The sequence below is a fragment of the Patella vulgata genome, chromosome 1, assembly GCF_932274485.2.
Source record: "Patella vulgata chromosome 1, xgPatVulg1.2, whole genome shotgun sequence".
NCBI classification, from domain to species: Eukaryota; Metazoa; Mollusca; class Gastropoda; family Patellidae; genus Patella; species Patella vulgata.
Window position 1 is genome coordinate 61,811,009 of NC_065879.2, and position 16,209 is coordinate 61,827,217.

The 16,209-nt window shown below is 34.2% G+C and overlaps 1 protein-coding gene across 1 annotated transcript; it reads left to right on the plus strand.

Annotated features, from left to right (window-relative positions):
• The first annotated feature begins 984 nt into the window (after positions 1–984).
• Positions 985–15,945, plus strand: LOC126831522 (dynein regulatory complex protein 9). The gene is made up of 9 exons (XM_050562058.2): positions 985–1,124; positions 7,790–7,921; positions 8,364–8,608; positions 9,170–9,298; positions 10,659–10,902; positions 13,815–13,889; positions 14,053–14,184; positions 14,530–14,631; positions 15,080–15,945. Exons 2-9 carry the CDS (start codon positions 7,790–7,792, stop codon positions 15,191–15,193), a joined length of 1,173 nt encoding a protein of 390 aa, XP_050418015.1. The 5' UTR covers positions 985–1,124; the 3' UTR covers positions 15,194–15,945.
• The last annotated feature ends 264 nt before the right edge of the window (positions 15,946–16,209 follow it).

The following is a 16,209-nucleotide window of genomic DNA, read 5'->3' on the forward strand; positions in this document are numbered from 1 at the left end:
TAATCATCAAAAAACAATTTCCACTATTTTTAATGATTTTTTTTTATAGTTATTATTTTTATGTTTTTTCGGAACAAAATATGTCCGATTTGCTTTAAATTTTGTCAAAATAAAAGGTAAAAACAATATTTTTGTGGTTGATTTTAGTAAATGTGTGTCTCTAGAACATCTGTGTACAATTTGAGTCTGTTCCAAAGTCATTCAGTTAGTCAAAATATTATTTTTTCAATTTTGCCTGTTTTTGACGGATTTTGGGAAAACGCTGCTTACGTATGGGTATATAAAATTAGCTACAAAAAACAAAGTTATGAACCGATTGTCATAATTGAAAAAGATTAATGATTCTCAGGTGTTTTTCTAACTGTGTGCAAAATTTCAGGTCTGTAGCTCAAAAATTGAATTTTGGTTGGCACATGCTAGTTAAGGCTAAAATGGATAGAATAGAAAGCAGAAACTGATGAAAAATCTTTAACTATTAAGATTATTAGACACATATAGATTGACATAACCAGGCTTTGCAGTATAGCTGCTTAGAAACAAATCACTCCGGTTATTTAGCCATGTAATATGTAAACATTACAATCATCTGTGATCATAATCCGTTACAAATTGAAACAGTTCATACACATCGGAATATTTAACCAATCGGAAATGAAAATGTTAATATTGAAAATTTATTTAGATTCCATATTTATTGATAAAATATAACGAAAGGGCTTCAAATTTTAATTTCAGTAGATGATGGCATGTTCACTAACCCTATTTTCGGTTATGGCGGAAGAGAAAAAGACAGAGCTGGCTTTCCTGATTAGTTCCGTAGCCTTGTTTGCATTATTGTATATTTTTTTTATACACATTTTATTTGTTCAATCAACCTTCATCAATTTTGAATTAATAATTCAAAATTATTTGACTTTTGATGGTGTTTTAAAGTAGATCTTAAATACGAAACATTCAAAGCGGAAATATAGTCCCGGAAGTGCAATGGCGTATGGCAACGATAAACAAAACGTCTAAATTAGGTGCATACGTAAATCTATTCGAGGTTTTTATTTAAAGGTTGACGTCGAATCAAGATGCCTGTAACAGCATAAAGAAGATACAGTGAATAAAACAAAGCTAAGGTATGCTGCTGTTTCATAGGTGAAGCTAGAAACAATCGCTAATTAATCCCATTTAGAATAATATGTAACAGGCATTGCCTCAGTCAGTAGCCTAGAGCGAAGCTGATTATTGAAATTGCAGAAATTATTGTCAAATACAAAACCTTCATAATTAATTTTCTCAAGTGATACAAAAAGTGTTAAATAATTTAGTTTTTCAAAATTGATTTTTATTTAGATCTAAATTTTATATATTAATTTTATTTTAAAAAAAAAGAACAAAAAAGTGTGAGAATTATATTCATTGACGTAAAAAATATGTGACGTCATTGATTAGACGCGTCATAGAAATAGTTCTATGAGGCGCGTAATCTCGCTTGGGCGAGATTTGGTAGGTAGAATTACTTTTGTTAGTTACGTGATCTCGCTTGGGCGAGATTTGGTAAGTTGACATGCGCATTGCCTGTTTTGCCCAGTGTATCCGGTTCCGGTCTGAATTTTTTTTTAATCAACAGTCTGTGGATGACATTTTCAATTACGCTCCTGTGTTACCGGAAAAGAGCTTTGCGAAGCCCGGTGCTTTAGAGCTTCGCTCTATATTAACAAATTAAAGTACCGGTAGCTAACTTGCTAAGTCCGTAACTCAATATCATCCAAAATCTTCGACATTGAAAACACGATTTTTTTTGCAATATAAATCAGCATTGGTGTTGTGATCTTACCTGGAAAAGATGGGCTTCTGATATCCAATATTTAAGACAAAATAAACATTTTACCATTGGTAGTGCTCAAAGAATGAGACTAGACATATTCCACAAGTCATGTCAAACGGTGATATCATATTCTTTTTTGGAGAGCATGCGCAATAAATAATATCGGTGTTGACTGGAATAACCAGACACTATAGAAACTGACTTGCAGTTGAGACTTCTGGCATATTTTGACGAACATAACTGATGACAATTCACAGTACGATTGAATGTAAAACAGTTTATATAAATTCATATTACATTATTATATGTGGCGACTCATTTGTGCCAATTTCTAGGTCCAAAATATTAGCAATTTAGCTCCTTTAAACTTTAAGTTAAAGTTCCGGAGCGGAGATACTGATGATAGCCAATTTTGTTGTTTTTCTGTGTGTATGTCCTCCACTAAATCCCAAAGAGTTTTTAAATGTATGTTGTTTTTTAATTGCAAAATTCCAACGGTCTGGTAGCCCGTAAACCTGGTTAAGTTGTCCACACTCGTTGGTGGAGTTGTCCACACGGCATTGGTTGACTCGTCCAGTACATGATTTAGTTTAAAATTAATTTTGGGATGTAGAAATACATTGGTGAAGTCGTCCACACGACATTGTGTAATGTTAGTGATGCAGAAAGTATTCATAGTCTAATATGAGTGTTTGATATGTCAGTATAATTTTCTTTTTGTCAACTGGTAGACTATCGCCAATCTAGAGTGATCGCATTTTGATTTATAAATAACAATAAACAAACAACAAAATAAATCACTTTATTCAATAAATAGCCTATTCAGTAACAATTTCATTAATAAATAACGTAGCTACACATTCACTAAACGATTCACCTGTATAATTCCAGTTCATACAATTCCCATTTTTATATACCCACATTTTCATGTGGACGTATTATGCCGTCGCCCCTGTCCGTCCGGACGTCCGTCCGTCCACAATTGTTTGTGGACTCTCTACAGGTCACAATTCTTATCCGATTTTGACGAAACTAGAAATATAGGTTTATCCCCAAAAGATCTCGGCTGCTTTCGATATTGGCATGTATCGGATCGAAACTTCATGGATTATGGCCCCTGATTGTACGAAAAATCACGTTTTTAGCTTGTGGACCCTATAGAGGTCACAATTTTTATCCGATTTTTTTGAAACTTGAAATGTAAGTTTATAACCCAAAGATCTCAGTTCCTTTCGATATTTACGCATATCGGACCATAACTTCCTGAATTATGGCTCCTGATTGTACGAAAAATCGCGTTTTTAGCTTGTGGACCCTATAGAGGTCATAATTTTTATCCGATTTAAAAAACTATTTTTATACGCCCACATTTTCATGTGGACGTATTATGCCGTCGCCCCTGTCTGTCCGGACGTCCGTCCGTCCACAATTGTTTGTGGACTCTCTACAGGTCACAATTCTTATCCGATTTCGGCGAAACTTGAAATATAGGTTTATCCCCAAAAGATCTCGGCTGCTTTCGATATTGGCATGTATCGGATCGGAACTTCATGGATTATGGCCCCTGTTTGTACGAAAAATCATGTTTTTGGCTTGTGGACCCCTATAGAGGTCACAATTTTTATCCGATTTTATTGAAACTTGAAATGTAAGTTTATAACCCAAAGATCTCAGTTCCTTTCGATATTTGCGAATATCGGACCGTAACTTCCTGAATTATGGCCCCTGATTGTACGAAAAATCACATTTTTAGCTTGTGGACCCTATAGAAGTCATAATTTTTATCCGATTTAAAAAAAACGTTCTATTATATCACCGTTACACCCTAAGGATGACTGAATTCGAATTTCGTGAAAATCGGCCCAAAATTGACAGACAAAATTGCCGCCCTTCGTTCTCAAATAGCGTAAAAAATATGGTATATCAAGGTTGTGGACCCAATAGAGGTCACAATTTTTATCCGATTTTGTTGAAACTTGAAATGTAAGTTTATAACCTAAAGATCTCGGTTCCTTACGCATATCAGACCGTAACTTTCTGAATTATGGCCCCTGATTGTATGAAAAATCGAGTTTTTAGCTTGTGGACCCTAAAGAGGTCATAATTTTTATCCGATTTAAAAAAAACGTATTATTATATCACCGTTACAGCCTAAGGACAACTGAGTTCGAATTTCGTGAAAATCGGCCCAAAATTGGCAGACAAAATGGCCGCCGTTCGTTCTCAAATAGCGTAAGAATATGGTATATCAAAGTTGTCGACCCTATAGAGGTCACAATTTTTATCCGATTTTGGTGAAACTTGAAATGTATGTTTATAACCCAAAGATCTCGGATCCTTTCGATATTCACGCATATCGGACCGTAACTTCCTGAATTATGGCCCCTGATTGTATGAAAAATCGAGTTTTTAGCTTGTGGACCCTATAGAAGTCATAATTTTTATCCGATTTAAAAAAACTTATTATTATATCACCGTTACACCCTAAGGACGACTGAGTTCAAATTTCGGGAAAATCGGCCCAAAATTGACAGACAAAATGGCTGCCGTTCGTTCTCAAATAGCGTAAAAATATGGTATATCAAGGTTGTGGACCCTATAGAGGTCACAATTTTTATCCGATTTTGTTGAAACTTGAAATGTAAGTTTATAACCTAAAGATCTCAGTTCCTTTCGATATTTGCGCATATCGAATTGTAATTTCCTGAATTATGGCCCTTGATTGTAGGAAAAATCACTTTCTTTTTAGCTTGTTCTCTATCCATCTCTCGAAAATGTGGGCGTATCCTGCCTGGCAGCCGCTGGTATAAATATTTTATCATGCAGATTGGTTTCACTATAACAGAATTGCCCTGTGATATAACAGATCAAAGAATAAAATTGGACTTAGCCACTTTTTCGATACATGTTATCTTCATTTGTTAAGACTACCTGGTGCCTCAACCCAACGTAAAAAGGAAGCATGCATTGTCCACCTTACAACAGGTTCCATTGATTTATGATTTATTTTATAATTTACTAGCAGGATACCCGGCTTCGCTCGGGGGTCATAACTCCGAAACCGGAAGTGGTAGACTAACGCCACCTGGCCTATGTTAATCCCCGGTCCGACCTACCCCTATACCCCAAATTTCAGACTCGGGGCAGACCTAGTGTATCCGCCAACCCCGAAGAGACAGACTTCGCTCGGGGGTCATAACTCCGAAACCGGAAGTGGTAGACTAACGCCACCTGGCCTATGTTACTCCCCAGTCCGAGCTACCCCTATACCCCAAATTTCAGACTCGGGACAGACCTAGTGTAGCCGCCAACCCCGAACAGACAGACAGACAGACAGACAAACGACAGTCACAAATATTAGTATAGATTACCGTACACAGTTTAGCCACAATGTGTTACGATTCGCATTTTGGTATTCTAAATTGATTCTTATACGAAATTTGGAGTTGTTTAGTTCCATTTACATGATTTAGTGGACGGAAATTAAATCAAGGATTAGTTTTAAAATTAATTATGGTGCCAAAATAATATCGATCTAATTTGTCTTATCTAAAAGGATAACCGGCGCAGTTTAGTTGATTATTGGGCGTAGAGTCCATGATGTATTTTGGCAAGTGATTAAGCTGTCAATATGTAATTGTAAAATACCTTTTTATAAAGAAGATAAACGATGTTAGACATCATAAACTAATCTTATCACAAACATTTATCCATTAAATAATTTATATTCAGATTTCATATCAAGTCAATTAAATGTTGTCTAAACATTAAAATCATAACGGCAGTTAACAAACAATACAAGTATACTTTATTACAAAAACATTGGTGAACTATAGTCTAATCTAAAATGATAACAGCAATTAAATAAAAATACGAATATACTTTAGTGACTTTACTACAAAAAGATCAGGGAACTGACCTAAAATCTAAAATCATAACTCCAATTAACAAACAATACGAATATACAGCGGTGAACTTATCTCGGTCGTGATCGGTAATCAACAAAAATCAATAAGTAAAACTTATTTATTCCATGCATTTAAATTGTGTACGACACGAGTCAAGTATTACTATTAATTGTGGACGACTTAACCATTAGTTGTGTACGAATCAAGTATTAGTTGTGGACGACTTAACCATTAGTTGTGGACGACATAACCAATGCCCTATGGATGACTTAACCATCGGTTGTGGACGACTTTGCTTGTGGACAACTTAACTGGCATCCAATCTAACAGACCGTTATTTCCATTACGGTTAAGCTAGTTAGGCCTACTTACTTGACAGTCCAGTGTCCAGACCTTAACTTCTATATTAAAAATTAGATACACAATTAACTTCCCATACATCTATCAACCTTTTATCCAGAACTCCTAGTACTTTCGTACAATATTATATAGGCTTGTTATAAGCTTACGCCTTCTTTAGTGCATCGTCAATTGTGTCATTATGAAAACTCATTCACGCATTCATCTCAACTAAACTAGATTACCACAATGGTTTACTATATGGCTTACCAGACTATCAGATTAACAAACTACAACATGTTCAAAATTCAGCAGCTCGACTCCTCACTAAAACTAGAAAACATCAACACATCTCCCCTGTATTGCAATCTTTACATTGACTCCCAATTCAGCAAAGAATTAAGTTCAAGTTACTCCTCTTTGTCTTCAAAGCGTTAAACGGCCAAGCTCCATCTTCATCTTATATAAAAAGCCTTGTAGAACCCTATACTACCAGCAAAAATCTCCGTTCTCAGAAAAAACATCTTCTAAAATCTCCAGCCATTAACTCACAACTTGGAAAACATGCCTTTTCTTATGCTGGTCCTTTTCTATGGAATAGACTACCACAATCAATGAAACAATTACCGTCTGTGGGCCATTTTGAATCTCAACTCAAAACGTTCTTATTTCAAAACCCTGATCTGTAAATAATCAGTAACGCGCTTTATAAATGACAATATTATTATTATTATAAACTAAATTCCCCACCCCTACTTAGAATATTAAGTAACTGTTGTCTAACGCTATTAATACACATGTGTTGATAAATGTAATTTATAGTGGAATGACTAAACAATTTTATGCAAATATCATAAATAACAACCACGTTCCCTCTTCACACCTAACTGTTCTAAATTAAACACATCTAACTATTCTAAATAATACACATCTAACTATTCTAAATGAAACACATCTATTCGAAATGAAACACATCTGTTCTAAATGAAACACATCTGTTCTAAATGAAACACATCTAACCATTCTAAAGGAAATACATCTAACCATTCTAAATGAAACGCACCTAACTATTCTAAAGGAAACACATCTAACAACTTTTAAAGGAAATATTTCAAACTATTCTAAAGGAAACATGTCTAATCTAAATAAAACACATCTAAATCAAATGTAAGCTTATCTATCTTTACGAAAATTTAACAAATTTAAGTGTGATCGATCCTAACCAGTTGTCAAAATATAACTTTATTTAAAGCTCTTTTTTATGTGAATAGTTTTCACATGGTATACATCGGTGGTGACCTAATACCAGAATGCAGATTGGTAATACCAGATTGCTGATGCCACATAAATTCCATGTAATTTAGTATTCTGCAATTTTGCTCTTGGCTCTCTCTGCCATGTCACATGGCCTCTGCATGGTTTGTTGTGGTTTGGGTAACACTGTCAACATAATTCTGAGTGTGGTTTACAGTTCTATGAATATATCCCATGAAAGTTGCTATAGCCCCCCCCTCCCCCCACCCACACCCACACACCCACACCCACACACCCACACATATCTAATGGATAATAGAACTGGGCAGAATCCACTGCTGTTTGATTGAAATCTATGTTCCCCTGTCTCATTGGGGGACTGGTACCAAAAACTCGTGATTTTGAGCTGGAGCATAGCCCTCAAAGATCCACTGGACTCTTAACAACTTAGGTTTTATATTTTATATTGTAGATGACGTCACCTATGTTATGTGGGGTGGATGCCATCCATGTGGCAACAGTTCTAGAAGATTGTTGTGATCAGTTATCTATACTCGGTCGAATCATGCCACATTCATTTGATATGAGACAAGATGCATATGAGGTAAGACAATTTCAATTTCATTTCATGTTTGGAATGAAATATGAATTCTTTTAAGTAGTTTGGTGAGAATGCTAGTCAACAAAGGATAATGTATTTAACTTTGCTAATTAAGTTTGTATGAATATGTTCTTGCTGGAGTAAGCACTAGGCTAGAACCCATTTGACTAGTTGCACTCACAACCTGATATTACCAAAATGAACCTTGATCACCTTCATAATACTTAGACATTTGTTATTTTATTTTACATGGTATATCATAAAGACTAGAGACGTCTAGTCAAACATCACTCAGTAATAAATAAACAGTAAAAGGAAACTGGGTCTTGCCATTTTGAATTCCTATACAAATTAAAATAGTCATGCACTCTCAGACTTCTTTAATTAATTAATTCTAAATAGAACCATATATTATTATAGACATATTTAACTAATTGTATTTCAGATAGTAGATAATGATGTCAGTGAGTTACTAGATTCACAGAGACAGTTAGAGAGTAGATATCAGTCAGTGTTAGCAAGAAAGATGGATGTTAGACAGATGACACACAATACTGATAAATTAAACCTCATGGAGAAAGAGGTCTTAAAAACAGGGGGGGATTTGAAAAACAGTACTCATGTTTTTCGTCGAAGTCTTCGTCAGAATCCTCTAACATCTGATAACACAGCTAAAATACAACATGATAGGTAATATCCAGGGATGTGTCAATCAATTAGGATTTAAATTAGTGTTAACCTGTTTCACAACACCAACTCCTTCTACCAACACAGGTTGATGGATTTCAAATTAATTTGGTAGTTGTTTCTTCAATGGTGCTAATTTAAATTTGTTAAGATGAAGTTGCACTGCAATATAGGGTAGTGTCAGTGAATCTTGAAACTTATAAACTTTATTGCGTTCACAAGTCTTTTGGAAAAGGGGGATAACTCTGGAACGGAAGGCTGCAGATTATAGAGATCGTTGACTGTTGAGGAAATATCTTTAAACTCCTTGACAACATTTTTAGAAATCTTGGTTTTGTTGTACCCATACAAATATGTTGCTTGGCCTAAGATACCAGGCAAAGTTTAGACCTTTCCTTTTAAACAACTTCAAATTTGGCAATTTTACAAAAATAAACTTGTCATATATAAGAATTTCTTTATAACTCAGTAAGAAAAAAATAAACATTAAAATTATGTTACATTTCCATACTGTAATAATTATAATGAATATATTTAATGCAACCCACATATTGTATTTTGTAGAATATTTCTAGAGGCTGTGATGTCTGAGACTATGGGTGAACTGATTCACAACAGAACATTCCTGGCTTTACTGGAAGCTGTTAAACTAGAGAAAAAGAGAAAAGCTTCTTTACAAAACACAATACAAAAGTAAGTATGATTTTGAGAATATATTCAAAGGCACAGAGTAGGCCTATGCGTTGATAAAGATAGCTACACCCATAAAATAGCAATGTTTAAGAAAAAATAGAAAGGAATAGCAGCTTATCCGAAAGGAAAACAAGGATGTTGACCAAATTTGATAGGAACCTTTATATGCCTTCAAGAATTCTGATCTCTATTGTGTTCATAAGCTTTTCTGAAAATATAGCCTTTTTTTTTTTTTCGTTCACAAGTTTTCTGGAAAAGGGGGGCATCACTCCAGAAGGGAAGGTCCAATGCACATCAAACACATCTACATTCTTTTGATCCTTAGAGATGCATTATGTAAGATTTAGATAAGAGGTGACCATTCAATATAATTAATATATTGAAAATTTCATTCAAACAATTTATCACTGTTTGAAATTTTGACAAGATGTGGCAAATATTGTTTATTACCGTAGCAATTTTACTTGTTAATCAAGACTCAGCCTCGCTTCTCCAGTTTTAAATTAAATCATTAAATGGCATTCACACTTCAGTCAGTTTAAATCTCTGCCATGCGATGGTCTAAATAGTTTATTATAGGCTTGTCATGTGAATAAATGTCTAAAATAATTTATATAGCATTTGAAGTCGAAATAAAAACCTGCAATAGGCAGATTTAGCTCTTGAATAATGCATCTTTAACATATTTTATTCATCTAAATCAGACAAAAATTATGGATTTAATGGAGCAAAATGTTCCACTTTTGTGTAGCAACTAGCAACCAAGCTAATGTAGACTGAACTGTTTGGGGAAGTATAGTACATGTATTTAAAGGCGGTTAAATAATGAAAAATATACACATTGCAATTTTCTACAGAATTGACAAATATACACATTGTAAGTTCCTATGTACAGAATTTACAAATCCCATCCAAAAAAGTTTTCGGAAAAGTGGTCAAGTCCAGAACGGAAGGTTGTGTAAAGCTGAATATCAATCTCATGACCCCAGTGCTTCACACCAAATATTGATCAAATTTGATAAAGATCCCCCTGCAAGAAATCTTAACTCTGTCGTGTTCACAAGCTTTTTCAAAAACATAATAATTTTATATCTCTGGAATAGAAAGTCCTAGAATGATGAAAATCAACCGTATGACTGATAGGGTTTGTCCTGACCAAAATTTGAAAAATATGGGTGACAGACTGACAGTATAATACGCCAACACTGAAATGTGGGTATGTAAAAATCTGTTTAAAACTGTAGCCTCTATCACATTCACAAGTCAATTGTTAATTAAAGTGATCCCTAGAACTGTTTCCTTCTATGAAATAAACTAGTCAAAGATCTGCTTTACCATATGTTGAAAATTTTATATTCAGAGAAGAAGATGGTAGAAAAAGGGTTCGTCAATTACAGAAACAGTTACTGGATGTTAAAAAAGAGAAAGAGACAGAAGTACAGAATCGTGAAGAGATGATAGCTCATCTTAAAGATCAACTTCAAGAGATGAAAGCTAAAACAAATATGGAGGGAAAATATATCAAAAAATGTGCGGAGGTTGCCGTCACACAGACCCAGAAACGATGTTTTCTCTCTGAACAAGAAATGAAAGATGAGACTGAGGTTATTATAGAAACTAAGCTTAGAATTTAGAATTGTAAATTTTTTTAGAAAAGTATTATGGAAATGCATTACCAGATTTTTTTGTCCTCCGACTTTTGAAGGAAGCAGGGGACTACAAAAATTACCAGATTTTTTTGTCCTCCGCCTTTTGAAGGAAGCAGGGGACTACTAAAATTAAATGTGTTTGTCTGTCTGGCTATCCATCACTTTTTGGGATACAATCTCCTAATTGATATAGAATGTTCAAACTTGGTGTAGGTGTTTATTAGGTCAATATCTTGATAGAGTTCGATGAAGAGCATTTTCTGCTTAGAGTAAGCATAGATAAGATAAGCAATTTGATTGGTTGATGCTTTGGGACACGATAACTTTAAGTAAGAGTAACGAAACTTGGTGTATAGTGTCATTACATCAATACCATGACTAAGTTCGATAATGAGCATTTTCCGCTCAGGGTAAGCAGAGCGATGAGCAATTTGATTGGTTGAGATTTTGGAACACAATAACTCTCCTTCTAATTGAGGTAGAATGTTCAAACTTGAATGCCTTAATGGTGTTTAAGATGAGCATTTTCTACTTAGGTTAAGCAGAGATAAGCAGTTTGATTGGTTTATACTTTGGGACACGATAACTTGGTTCTTATTAAGTGAGAGTGATGAAACTTGGTGTATTGTTTCATCAAATCGATACCTTGACTAAGTTTGATAATGAGCATTTTCCACTCAGGGTTAAGCAGAGCAATGAGCATTTTGATTGATCAAAGTTTTGGAACACAATAATTCTCCTTCTAATTGAGGTAGAATGTTCAAACTTGGTGTAGGCTAGGCTTTCATTATGTGAATGCCTTGATGGAGTTTGAAGATGAGCATTTTCTGCTTAGGTTAGGGTAAATAGAGATAAGCAATTTGATTGGTTGATGCTTTGGGACAAAAAAACTTTGGTTCTATTTAAGTAAGAGCAATGAAACTTAGTGTATAGTTTCATCACCTTGACTAAGTTCGATAATGAGGATTTTCTGCTTAGGGTAAGCAGAGCGATAAGCAATTTGATTGCTCGACAACTTTGATTCTAATTGAGTGATAGTGATGAAACTTTGTGTATAGCTGAGCATTTTCTGTTTAGGCAATGTAGAAACTTCAATCTGATTGGTTGAGACTTTGTAACACAATAACTCTCCTTCTAATTGATGTAGAATGTTTAAACTTGGTATAGGTGTCTATTAGGTGAATGCCCTGATATACAGTAGAATCTGCATTAAGCAGCCACCCAAGGGAATTTTCACAACTGACCACTTAACGAGAGTGGCCTCTTGATAAAATCTCGGTGCTTTTTGTGCTGACATAAATTAAATATTACGCTTGGATGCATTGGAAGTAAACATCAATACTTGCATCGGTAAATTTGACCATCGCTGAATCTTGCGCCGAACGAAAATTCTTTACTCAAATCTCGGACATAACTTCTGTAACTTGTCATTTTGTACCAACCTTCGATACTACTGTCTACCATTGTGAAGCATTCGATAATATTTATCCATTTTTGTGAAGAAAATCGATGAATTAATTTTATTTTATCAAAAAAGCACATGAACAAAAAACAATCACTGATTTTATCACCTATTTACAGGGGGTGTAACTCTGTATGTAATATTATAGGAGGCGCTAAAACGTCTGTTTAACAACAAAGTGGCAATGGAAAAGAGATACTAGATGATCATGACAAAACTTGGTACTTTTATTTTATTCAATCAGTATCAAATAATGTGTTGTTACGAGTGAAAACAATGATCAGGTTAGCCGTTTAATAAACCAAAAGATTAATTAACAGATAATCCCGGGTTGATCGTTATTTTTACATTTCTTTTTACCTGATCAGTGGGGGTCCAGTTAATTAACTACTCGCGGGATTAGCAGGGGTGTTACAAAGAACGACAAGATGGTATTATTCAACAATGGCCGTTGAAAAGTGACCGCTGGCTGCATTAGAGGAGTGGCCGTTGAATAAAGAGATGAAACAACATAATTTTTATTGGGTGAATTTATCGTAACCGCTTACAAGGAGATGTCGCTGAATAGGAGTGGCTGCTCATACAGATTCTACTGTAGTTTGATCATGTGCATTTCCCACTAAGGTCATGCTGAGATCAGCAATTTGATTGGTTGAGACTTTGGAACACAATAACTTTGGTTCTAATTGGGTGAGAGCGATGAAATTCAGACTATAGATTCATTATATCAATACCTTGACTTAGTTCGATGACCAGAATTTTCTGCTTAGGCTAAGTAGCAATAAACAATGTGATTGGTCAAGACTTTGGAACATAACAACTCTGCTTTTAATTGAGGTAGAATGTTTAAACTTGATGTAGATGTCCATTAGGTGAATGTCTTGACTGAGTTCAGTGATTAAGATTTCCCAATAAAATAAGCAGAGCTAAGGAATTTCATTGTTCAATGTTTTGGGACAAGAAAACTTTCATTCTAACTGATGGAGAGTGATGAAAGTTCATGTATAGTTTCACTACCAAATACTACAGTACCTTGACCGAGTTTGATAGTGAACATTTTATGCTTAGACTAAGTATAGATAATCAGTTTGATTGCTCGATACTTTTGAAAAAGATAATTTTCAATTAATTAAAATGTATCATCTATTTATTTTGGGATTTCGTCGGGGGGGGGGGGGGGGAACCAGCTTCACTGTTGGCTTGTTTTATCTGCTTTTGAATTTTGATTTGAATGCAGTTGTGATTTTAAAATTAATTTGACAGGAATGTCACCTATTCATTTCTGACTAATTCTGTGAAAAATATATAATATAGTAGTTTATTTCTGTTGATGAGAATTGAAATTAATGTTTTTTAATTTATCTGACCACATATAATTTAGTAAGTTTTATTGTTTTTTTTACAGAATCTACAGAATCAGATTGATAAAGAAACACGAGCAAACTCGGAGATAGAAGCTTTCCTCCGAAATCATCATTCTGTAAGTTTTATTATTTTTATTCACAATATCCAGTTTGTTCTTTTTGTTAAATAAGTAGATAACTAGCCACTCGACTCAATGACAGACCTTGTGATCCAACGTGCACGTGTTAACCATTCGGCCAATTTAATTAAAACTGAGGTTATTTGTCCATTTATTGTAGAATCTGGAGAAGAAGTTAGATTTTTGGCAGGAGAAATATGAAAAAGACGTGGAAGCTAAGCAACATGAATTAGATGTTTTAAAGGCATCCAAAGCTAAAGATTTAGAAAGATTGCAAGAACTGACAAAACTGGTGAGTTTCTCTAAAATAAAGCTCAGATGAAAGCTTGAGAATCTGTGGGCCTAATAATAATACAGGGTAGGAATCCTGAACATTTTGAATTGACAAAATGTCAATTGAGTGACACATCATTGGGACCTGGCCATGAATTGATCTGGTGTGAGTATCATGATATAGTCAAGCACAGAGAACTTGTTTCCAATTTTGGTGATTTGTTGAGATGAGTGCCTATATTCAGCAATGCAATTCAAAGTTTAGCCTACAATTCCCTTCATGTGGAAGGGAAAACTGATCTTTCTCTCTCTTTTATTCAAGACACACTTTTTTTAGTATGAACGTGATGATTTGTGTTTACAGTATAAAGAATATGAACAAGTTGTAGTTGAAGATCGAATAGAAAAAGAAAAAATACGTAGAAAAGATGAAATGGAGGCAATAGAACTTAAAGGTGCAGTGAAGGTAAGAAAAAATGGAATGATTTTCTGTGATTTTTGGTCACTGTCTAAAATGATCTTTGTGCCTTTTTTCTACAATTTGATAAGACTGTACTTATGAAACTACTGTATTGCTGATTCAGTCAAATTATATCTTTATCTTATTTGGTCTTCTCCGCAATTTTTAAAAAGCCTACTCATGTTTTAGGCATAGCTGTCGTCCCTGTCTGTTCATCATCAATTTGCTGGTTAACGTGATAGACTCAACAGTTTTTAACACATTTTGATATGGTAATATTGTCAATGTCTGCGTATTATGGTATTCGTTTGCTCGTCGGTCAGTCAATAGTGGGAGCCAAGGTGGCTTGGAAACATTTGGAGATCCTGTGTTTTGAAAACAGTTATCTCCCATGTGTTGCTTTTTAAAAACATGCCTTAATCTTGCCCTGGATACAAATCTCTTTTAATTTCAGGTTCAAGCATGGTGGAGAGGAATGATGGTGAGAAAAGGATTTGGTCCATATGGCAAGAAAAAGAAAGGGAAAAAGGGGAAGAAAGGGAAAAAGGGAAAAAAGAAGGGAAAATAGAAAATGGGGTTTCTTGTTGGATTATTTTACATACTTTATATTTTATTGTATTATTTATACTGTCAGATAATCAAAATATTAAATTTTAGCACATCCTTGTTTCCAAATAGATAATTTGACATGCTTTAGGAAAGAGTACTTTACCTTATGAGGATATTAAGATTTTATTAATTATTTGTCTAGATGTACAAAGAATACAGTTGCGGTTTAACTAAAATTGTTAACAAATTTAAAATAGAATTTAATGCAAGTAACATATTAATGTGTTACAACTTTATCCCCACTCAAATAGCAGTCGTCAACGATGGCCCATTTCAAAATAATAAAATTCTGTGTTTTATGTTAGGACAAGGTATGACCATTAAATGAAAGATAAATTATTTGAATATTCCTTTAACCCACTGATAGTCATGGATATTTTTCAGACAATACCTAATATTGTACTGTTTTCAATTAATCATATCTTTGTAAATACCGAATGGAAATTCAATGTAGACATTGTTGCAGTTTGCAAGTTTCTTAAAAATAGCTTGAAAAAATAGATAGATTGGTATCATATGTTAAGATTGGATCATATACAATACTCAGTCGTTCACAATAAGGTCAAAGAAGATATAATCTTGATTGAGATATTTATGCACATTGATTACTATTAATGTTTTACTGTACAGTCTATGCTATTATATATTTGTCTGTGGTACAAATATATGATGCACATTTTAATGGTAATTAAAATATAGATATTGAATATTTGGTTTTTATATGCCCACATTTTCATGTGGAGGTATTATGTCGTTCTCCCTGTCCATCCATGTATCCATTGGCATTTGTTTGGGGACACTCTACGGGTCATATTTCTTATCTGATTTTGACAAAACTTATATCCCAAAGATCTCGGCTCATTACGATATTGGTACTTTTCGGACCGTAACTTTATGAATTATGGCCCAGGATTGTTTGCAAATCACGTTTTTATATGCCCACGTTGAAATGATTTGGTAGAAATGATTTGGTCG